General features: G+C 44.2%; 3 protein-coding genes across 7 annotated transcripts; 2 read left to right on the plus strand and 1 right to left on the minus strand.

The window, feature by feature from the left end:
- The first annotated feature begins 441 nt into the window (after positions 1-441).
- Positions 442-7,601, plus strand: LOC119550438 (small RNA 2'-O-methyltransferase). 2 transcript variants are annotated; one of them, XM_037859112.1, is made up of 3 exons: positions 442-673; positions 6,244-6,413; positions 6,551-7,601. In XM_037859112.1, exons 1-3 carry the CDS (start codon positions 443-445, stop codon positions 7,329-7,331), a joined length of 1,182 nt encoding a protein of 393 aa, XP_037715040.1. In that variant the 5' UTR covers position 442; the 3' UTR covers positions 7,332-7,601. The 2 variants fall into 2 exon arrangements, with proteins under 2 accessions (XP_037715040.1, XP_037715041.1); XM_037859113.1 differs by lacking the exon at positions 442-673 and adding an exon at positions 4,886-5,014.
- On the minus strand, positions 726-5,695 carry LOC119550437 (glutamic acid-rich protein). 3 transcript variants are annotated; one of them, XM_037859108.1, is made up of 5 exons: positions 5,557-5,695; positions 4,251-4,791; positions 4,036-4,191; positions 2,001-3,979; positions 726-1,892 (listed from the first exon to the last, which is right to left on the minus strand). In XM_037859108.1, the coding sequence occupies exons 2-5, from the start codon at positions 4,636-4,638 to the stop codon at positions 1,398-1,400; spliced, it is 3,018 nt and encodes a 1,005-aa protein (XP_037715036.1). In that variant the 5' UTR covers positions 4,639-4,791; positions 5,557-5,695; the 3' UTR covers positions 726-1,397. The 3 variants fall into 3 exon arrangements, with proteins under 3 accessions (XP_037715036.1, XP_037715037.1, XP_037715038.1); XM_037859109.1 differs by lacking the exon at positions 5,557-5,695 and adding an exon at positions 5,388-5,515; XM_037859110.1 differs by lacking the exon at positions 5,557-5,695 and adding an exon at positions 5,450-5,468.
- A 708-nt stretch (positions 7,602-8,309) lies between the features above and the next one.
- LOC119549070 (dynein light chain 4, axonemal) lies at positions 8,310-9,319 on the plus strand. 2 transcript variants are annotated; one of them, XM_037856776.1, is made up of 3 exons: positions 8,310-8,489; positions 8,549-8,632; positions 9,035-9,319. In XM_037856776.1, the coding sequence occupies exons 1-3, from the start codon at positions 8,424-8,426 to the stop codon at positions 9,197-9,199; spliced, it is 315 nt and encodes a 104-aa protein (XP_037712704.1). In that variant the 5' UTR covers positions 8,310-8,423; the 3' UTR covers positions 9,200-9,319. The 2 variants fall into 2 exon arrangements, with proteins under 2 accessions (XP_037712704.1, XP_037712705.1); XM_037856777.1 differs by having other exon boundaries at positions 8,349-8,493.
- The last annotated feature ends 1 nt before the right edge of the window (position 9,320 follows it).

Consider the following 9,320-nt stretch of genomic DNA (forward strand, 5'->3'; position numbering starts at 1 on the left):
TCAAGAAAACTCCCCAGTACAATGGTGAGGGAATAGGAAACTTTTAAAATTGGAAAAATATCTGTCAATATATATAATAGAAAAGGCATTTTTTCCTTAAGTCCTTTGGAACCCATAGCTTTTTATCATAAAAATCCTCAACTGATGAGTTTATATTATATCATGTGTTGGAAGTTTTTGTTTCACTACTGTATTATTGTTTTAGCATCTTAAAACCAGAACAACCCTAGCTCTAGTGAAGAAATTAAGAAATAATCCCAATTAAAATATATTTAGGGTTGTGACTTTGACCTCTAGAGATACCTCTGTCATAAGATTGCCGCCTGTTTTTTAAATATACAAGACCTATCGATATGCAAATCACGAGTTCTTGATATTTTCACCAGTTTATTGGCAATAAGATTTGTATTCTAGAATCCGGTCACTCTAATAATACGCGAAAATGTTTTGCTACAAGTTTCCTTGCGGGGATTTCCAAACCCTAACAAAAATGACTGAAACCGGCATTACTTTCGATCCACCGGTGTACGAGCAGAGATACTGCGCCGCCATCCAGATCCTGGAGGACTCCCGCTGGTCCAATCAGATTAAGAAGGTGGTTGAGTTTGGCTGTGCCGAGATGCGCTTTTTCCAGCTTATGCGTCGCATAGAAAAAATAGAAAATATTTTACTGGTAAGACTACCTACTTACATATAATTATGATATAAGAAAGAAACAAGTTGAGTTTAATTGTTAAGGAAATACAATTCTATTTTATTTATTTCCGCTGCTTGTTTATACACGCATATCCTAACTTAGACTTGTATCATGTTTATGAAATAACCATTATCTAGTTATATTAAATACTTTTTGAGGAGAGTATGTACCTGGCTGAATGAAATGTGGGTGAAAGGGTAGTACATCTCGTCTATAATATGAAGTATATAACCTAACAAAACTAACACAAAACTTGAAAAGAATAAAATAAGAATTTAAAAATCAGGGATTTGCTATCAAGGCCAATGGTGCACTGCTCCTGCGCACCGTTTAAACACACAAACATCTCTTACAACTGGGGACTACATGGTATAATGGATAATTCAACAACATCTTCCCTATGGAGCTGAGAGTGCGAATCAAAAAAACTTAAGTCATCTTATTGATTTAATATTTAAAAACCAAAATTACACGTCATGTCGGTCTCACTAGCTCGAGTCTACGCCTCGTCTGCCGACAGCTTCGAAGTAGGTTCTGTCCTGTTCTGTTCGTACCTTAACTACTACTAAAAATACTTGAAAGCCAATTTAGGTTCCTTCTGTTCTGCCTATCTGTTCTGTTCTGTTGTTCCTCATCCTCTGCTCTCCGACTTTCTCTATTGATCGTCCCTAGTCTCTATTCCTAATCTGTCATCTGGCAATCATTTGCGGCAGTGCCTGGACGAGTGGACACTGCGCCCTTTGCCGTAGTTGTTCTCGTCATCGTATTCGCCGTACAGGTTCTGCATTTCCAGCAGGCTCGAGTTGTTCTCCGCATCGTGCTCGCCGTGTTTGGGTTCAGTCTTATATAGAGCTTTGCGCGTACGGCTCGGCTTCAGTTTACGTTCCCCTTCGCCGGTGGCCGATGCCAGAGCGGAGTTCTCCTTGCGTGTGGCGCAGCCACGTTTGTTACTGGCCACTGCTGATAGCGGCGTTGAGCGGTTCTTGCTCACGGCTCCCGTGGGGAACCTTACGACGCCCGCGTTCTTGCTCGGACGACCCACTCCACGACTGGCCTTCACCGGCGGCTGATTCTGCTGCGCCTGGGCTTGCTTACTGGTTGTTCGTTTTCGTGGGGTGCCCCTTGGACGGCCACGCGCAGGTTTCTGGGAATGATGCGAGCACTCGCTCTCCTCCGTTTCGCCATCCGAGTCATCCTATATCAAAGAAATGCACTTATGAGAATGGATCTTTTAAAAAATCACAGATGTCTTGGTCAACCGCAAGACAAATCTCTCAAAATCTGTTGTATTTTTATAGCTTACCTCGCCTTCTACGCTATCTGCATCCTCCTCCTCCTCCTCTTGCTCATCATCATAGGCCTCCTGGTTCTCCTCTTCATCGTCCTCCTCCTCTTCTTCTTCCTCTTCGTCGTTATGCTCTTGGACAACCAAACCCTTTTCGCGACGACTCTGCTCCATGGCCAGTATCGCGTAGGTGGGCTTGCCGTCGTAGCGCCTTGGAAGACGGGATTCCAGCGGACATATGGACTCCTCCCGCTCAAACTCCTTCACTGCCCGTTCACGTGCTATTTGATCTGGATCCTGTGAGAGCACCTCCGCCCACGAAAACTTCTTTTTCGTAGTTTTCTTATTTGACTTGGAACGCAGATTCTTGGGCGACACGCGGTTCGTAAGCGAGTGCTCCTGGAACGGAGTGCTCAGCGCCGAGTTGCGCATCACATTGGTGGCTATTTTGTTGTTCAGCTCAAATATGTCGCACTTGCTGCCATCCACCGCGTCCTTGGAGGAGACACAGGTGCGGAGGATCTCCTCGCTGCTTAGTCGCATTTGACTGGGGTCGTGACCCAAGCGCTGGTACTCGCGCTTAAAGATTTTACGGTAGCGCTCGTAGTTGGGCCGCTCCTGATAGGCCAGCTGACCGATCTGCAGCAGGAACTCTCCCAGATACTTAGGAACTTGCTTGCCGTAGAACTGGCGCAGCATCTCGGGCACATCCGTCATGAACAGCTCCTTGGCGCGGTGCACTTTCTCCTGTTGCTGTTGCTGGGCCACGTCCTTCCAGGGCAGATAGCCCTCGGACCAGTACAGCAGGTTATAGCCAAGGCACTCCAGATCACTTCGTCGGGAATGGGCGCCTAGGTGGGCGTCGCGTGACGTAAACTCCAGCGTGCCGTCGTGCGCCCTTCGCTGATCCATGATGAAAGGGCGATGGACTCCGCGATCCTGGTATTTGGACGCCAAGCCAAAGTCGATGAGGAAAACGTGCTCCTCCTCGGTGGGCAGGAACTTGTACTCAGTTGGTTGGCTGTCCAAGTGCTTGTTGCCCCGGCTACGCACTTTGTGGTCACCGTTTGGCTCCTTCTTCAGCTTCTCCTGGTGGCGTGTTGCCCTAGTTGAAACCGAGCACTTCTTGGGACTGGCCATCTGGGCGCTCCTTCCTCTTCTGTTACCCGAGCGGCGAGACGAAGGCGGAATGAACTCATCCGACTCGTTGTCTGACGATTCGGGCGATTCATCACTGTTTTCCTCTGTCGCCTTGGGGTACCCTTCCTCATTGAACTCCTCGCGGTAACTGATACGCTTGGTGGGTCGCAGGTAGTGCGACTTGACCATCTCCTCGTACATTGAGTTGCGCTTCTCCCGACGACACGAACGAACTGGATTCGAGCCGCTGAATTGAACTGCACTGCGAGCGGATCGCTTCTTGTTTACTGGCGTGTGGTAGATGTCCAGGCTGTTGCTGTTGTTGCTGTTCGATGTGGCGCCATCGTCGAAGTCCTCGTCGTCTTCGTCTTCGTCCTGCTTAATATCCGAAATCCGCTTCAGGGCGAACTTCTCGTTCTTTAGGAAGTAGTCATCGTCGTTGGTCTCCTGCTCCGAGCTGTTGCCACTATCTGTGGTCTGCTGCTTCTCCTCGTAGTGTTCGTCGTACCCAGTGCCCTTGGGAAATGACTGCTTCCTGAGGTACTTGCACTTGGACACCATTAGGTTCTGGGCCTTGATGTCATTATGACAATAACCCTTATCGTGTAGATTCTCTAGGACATTGAGTATGTGTACAGCGAGCACTAGGAGTGACTTTTGCTGCACCCTTGAGTTCTTGATCAGCGAATGCAGGTCGCGATCGAAGCGCGGCAGCACCAGGAAGCGATAGCGAGCGTCTCCAAAGTAGTGGGTCCCCGATGCAATAAAGCTGGGTATCCCAGAGGGCGGTCCCTTGCTGAGGGCATGCGTCTGTTGGGCTGGCAGGATGGCAGCATCTTCTCCGACATCTGATGAATCTGTAAGATGTGCTTGAGTATGGATGTGATGGGGGATGTGATGATGCAAAGCTTACCCTTGCTCCGGGATGTGTTGATCAGACAGTGAATCTCAACGAAAAGAGGCCCATTTGAATGTGGCTCTATTTTGACCACGTATTTGGCTGTCTCCGAAGTGGCTGGGCACACAGTGTCATCGGAGGCTAGGAAGATCTCGCCAAAGTTGCCCTTGCCTGGGATGGAAAAGAGTGCTTAAGACTAAAAACCACACTCTCTACCAGAAAGTTCTTACCTATGGGACGCCCCAAGCGCCAGGCCTTGGAGAGCACATCCCTCAGAATGGTTCCATTGACCACCGAGGGTCGGAGCGTGTAAACCGGGCGCGGTGACTCCATCACACTGGAGTTGTTATGATCGCTGGCGATGCTGGCTCCTGTTAAGAGCAAACTGCGTGCCTGCGGGGTTTGCAATAGTGTAGGGGGATCCACATCCATGCCGCCAGCGGATCCAGCCGAGGAGCAGGACTCCTCGTCATCGTTCTCGTGGAACTCGAAGCCATTGGCGCTGCTGGAGCCACCGCTCAAGCGCTGGCACTTCTCGGCGGCCTTCACCTCTGAGCGCTTTCGCTTGCGAGCACTGCGATCCGAGGTCGGGCGCTCCAGTTGGAGGCGCTTGCCCATCTCGGCGGCTGGCGAGGATCTCTGGTCTTTTTCGATGGCAGCTCCCCTTGGATTCAGTGACTCAGTCTGTCGGTTAGGCGGTGTGCCTTAAAATGTAGGCAAAAGTTGGCTTGTTTTTGTGCGATTCCGCTTTCCACGGTGATTCTCTTTCAACTGATGGCGAAAGAAGAAGAAACACAGAGCTTGTTAATTATCTATTTTTGAGGTATGAGTTCAGGCCACAGGCAGTCTCTTATTATTTATTCAAATTCAAGTTTTCGGCTATTGTGCTATTGGGATTTGTGTTTTTTGCCCTCAAGTCAATTTTGATCAGTTAATTATTTTGTTTCTTTTCCTGGTAGTGTTGTAAAACGTGATGGTTGATTATATTAGGCGCGTGAGTGCAGACCATTGTTTTTGGGCGGTCAAGTCGTATATGTTTTGCTGATTGTGCTATTGGGACTTGTTTTTGTTTGTTTGTTTTATTTTTCAACCAATTTTATTTTGTATTTCATTTTATTGTTTTCTCTCTAGTGTTGCAAAACGGGCTAGTTTGCTGCGCGTCCGGGGGCACGAATACAAACACAAACAAACGCGAACGCACCACCATGTCTGGAAATATACAAACACTCGGACATACAAACATACCGAGGGCCCCGAAAAAAATCGATTTTCTGGCCGGCTTTATTAAACAAAGAACTAAATGCTGGCATATTTATTCAGTTGCACGGGGTTTTCCCCACCGAGTTCAACGCTTTCCGCGTGCTAACCATTTGCTATTGGGCTCCAAAGTCGAATTGATTTTTCAGTATGTATTTTTCTCACGTATTACCCCGTTTTCTTCTTCTTGTTTTTCTTCGTTTTCTTTTGACCCGTTCCAAGTGTTCGGGGGTTTTTCGCAGTTTTTGATTGTTTGGGGATTGAATTTGTGGTGCCTACGTTTTTCACTTGGTGCAACGGTGCACGATTGCACTTTCACAGACTGCTCGCCACTATAATTCCGCTTCCATTTGATTTTTCGTAACAATTACACATTCTTCCTGTGCACGGTTTTTGTAGTGTGACCGCAGGCTAAGTTGGCAAACTGCCTTTCTAGTGAGACCAAATTCCAGCAATGTGGGGAATATTTGTTTATGCAAATTTGGATTTATTTTTATTAATGAACTTAGTTTTTTTTCGGAGTCTTAAAAATTTCAGTCACATCTAAAATTACTTAATAACTAATTCTCAATGCTTACATTCACAATGTTCATACATATATAAATTAATGCATCAGTTACAAAAAATATACATTGACTTAATTTATTAATACGCTTAAATTAAATTTAAATTGTAACGTACTTTAGCTCTAGATAACCAAAATCGTTATCTGTGGCGTAACGGAAATAGTATTTCACATTTAAACTAAAATTTAAGTTACAATTAAAAAATGTTAATTATTCCACTATTCGAACTTATAGAATATAAATATCTTTTAAATCTTATTTTTAAACAGTTGTCATACAACAATAAAAAAAATAGTAAATGTTTAAATGCAAATACAGAAAACATGTAGTTCAAAGTGGTTTCATTTCCATTTTGTTCCATTAAGGGGAGGCTATTTTTGAATAAAAAATTTATTTTCAGGTGGATATTGACGAGCCCTTGCTCAGGAAAAACTCAACTAGCGTCGATCCTTTGGTCTCTGATTATATAAGGCGGCGTGAGGGTCCTCTAAGCGTTCAGATTCTACAGGGAAGTGTGGCAGATTCTTCGGAAGAATTGCGAGACACAGATGCTGTAATTGCTTTGGAGCTGTAAGTATTCTTATTGTAACAATAGAGTCCTACCTAGACATTTCAATACTGAATACAAATTTTTCAATACATTTTGTAATAGAATTTCTAAACAAAAATGATATAATTCTATTATTATTCTTACCCATTTATTTTAGAATCGAGCACGTATACGACGATGTTTTGTCCAAAATACCTTCCAATATTTTTGGTTTTATGCAGCCCAAATTGGTGGTTTTTAGCACACCAAACTCTGATTATAATGTAATATTCACGCGGTTCAATCCCCTATTGCCAAATGGATTTCGCCATGACGATCACAAGTTTGAATGGACCCGGGAGGAGTTCAAGTCCTGGTGCTTGGGTATTGTTGAGAAATACCCGAACTACATGTTTTCCTTAATGGGAGTGGGTAATCCTCCCAAGGACCTTGAATCCGTGGGTCACGTTTCACAGATAGCCATATTCGTCCGCAAGGATTTTCTGGATATGCAGTTGGAGAATCCTTTGGTTGCCACACCTGAACTGGATGATGAATCCACTCCTTACAAGTTGATTCATTCCGTCGACTACCCATTTTATGTGGATACCCGCACCGAGAAGGAAAAACTCTGGACCGAAGTACAAATTGAACTTCAGCGTTTCAAAAGAATTGCTAATTTATCTGAGAACGAGCTGGATTCTTACCAGGATACCTTTAAAGTGCCTATTGCACACTTATTGGATCGCCTGCATCATGTCGGTGCTACAAAAGAAGTCCTGCTGGAATTACTGCAGGAGAATAACTTAAAAATAGATGAAGAATGTGTTATAATTGAAGATTCCGATAAGGAATCAGAGGACTCTGAGCCATATGAGTTGTCTGAACGTCTTTCCCAAGACGTAGTATTGACTGACCAGGAACAAGAGGAGTGCTGGGACTTGAACCCGGAATCGTAACTTAAGATTTAGGATCCAGAATTATCTTTAATTGTACTGCATGTACTATTTGACATTATCATTCTGTGAATATAACTTTCAGGTTTCTGATAAAAAATTAAGTCACAGTAAACCAAAAGTTCTGTTTGTAATTTGTATTTCTCTATCTATAGGCTCAGCTTTTATTAAGCTAAACTAAGCTTAATTTATAAGAATCGTAGTTGTATGCCTATTTCTGAATGAATACCTAATTGGGTAATATTCCAAGGATCTCGCTTATATTTAGCAAGACTGGCTGACTTTATCACACATGGAAACTTCAAATTTAAGTTTGTAATTCCTCTAATTTTCTTCAAGTCATTAATTCCATTTGGGATTGCTGAATAAACCAATCCCCATGTTTTGTTAACTGACAATCTGTTGACATTTTGAGTGCATCGTCAGGGGTGCGGGGTGGGTTTTTCCAAGCATCATTGGCCATTCCTCCCCCAGTTGACCACTTTCAGTGCAGAAATCGTTGCAAAAATTGGGGTGGCCGCCAAGATGATGACGATGACGCCGCGTCGTCTGTCTCGCAGTGGCACCCGCACGGAAATTGCTTTTGTTTGCAACATAAACCGGGGATGCAGGAAGCAGGGAGCCGGGGGCAGAGGTCCCTTAACATGCAGACTTGGCGCAATCGCAGCGCACACCGAGTGTAGAGCTATTAACTCCCCGGCTCATACATGTTCTTTCCCTTGGCGCAGAAACTCCGGCTGTGGTTGCCAGTTAATGGAGTTGCCGTCAGCGCGGAGCCAGCGGATCCAGTGCCATCGTTAGTTGCAAGTCAACCTCGCTCCTGACAGGCTGGCAGGCCAATCGAAACCGAAACCGTGCCCAAAAACAAATTGCCATAGCAGCCATCCTGCCGTGACAATAGCGCAAAAACGGAGAATTCATAAGCATTCACCTGCCATTCATATAGTATATACACATCTATAGCTACGGCGCCTCCTTTACCTTGACTTGTGTGTCACACGTAAATAGGAATTTAACTCGATTTTTATTACATTAGCCTGGCTCCGTGATAGTTATTTTCCGATTCCTTCCTTCAGTCGTTGGTGAATCGCAGACATGGCGGACGAGGAAGCCGGGAAGGAGGGCGAGAAGAAAATCGTGCACGTTTACCCGCTGGTGAAGGTTGGTAAGCATAGATATCCATCCGGGAATTAATCCCCACTGATTGCACCCGCTTTAAGCACTCGGACATGACCGAAGAGATGAGGATTGAGGCCATTGAACTGTCCATCACCGCCTGCGAGAAATACTCATCAAACTATGAGGTAAGTGTTTTATCTGTAGCATCTATAGGCAGAAACCACATAAGAGGATTATCTTTCCGTTGCCTTTTGAGAAAATTTTAATAACTCATGTTACAGCGTGATTTCTTCTATCTTAATCAGAAATTATTTAAGTTTTAATTTACAAAATATTTATAAAATCATAAAAATGTACTAAAACTATTTTACTTTACTTTATAAAGTAACTTTTCCTTCTTAAGCTTTTTAATTTTTAAGAGGCCTCTTTTTTTGAACACACTATTTAAGTTTTGTTAAAATCTTTATTTAATCGTTAAAATATACTTGTAATCAAATTAACTATTTGTTCAATAGATAACCTTCGAATTCAAATAACCAAATACATTTTTGAATCATCCTAACCTTTTACTTTATATCCATTACCAGCACGCTGCCAAAATCATCAAGGAAAACATGGACAAGAAGTTCGGCATCTATTGGCATGTGGTTGTGGGCGAGGGATTCGGCTTTGAGGTATCCTACGAAACGGAGAACATTCTCTACCTGTTCTTTGCTGGCAACCTGGCCATAGTGCTGTGGAAATGCTCCTGAATGCGGGTCAGCAATCAATCGAACGTAAACGTACCTAGAAACCGGAACAGAAACCAAAACCGAACCAAACAAAAAATTTAGCATTAATATTAGTCATACATACAGAACACTTACCGTTAAC

Source organism: Drosophila subpulchrella, chromosome 2R (assembly GCF_014743375.2).
Source record: "Drosophila subpulchrella strain 33 F10 #4 breed RU33 chromosome 2R, RU_Dsub_v1.1 Primary Assembly, whole genome shotgun sequence".
Lineage (NCBI taxonomy): Eukaryota > Metazoa > Arthropoda > Insecta > Diptera > Drosophilidae > Drosophila > Drosophila subpulchrella.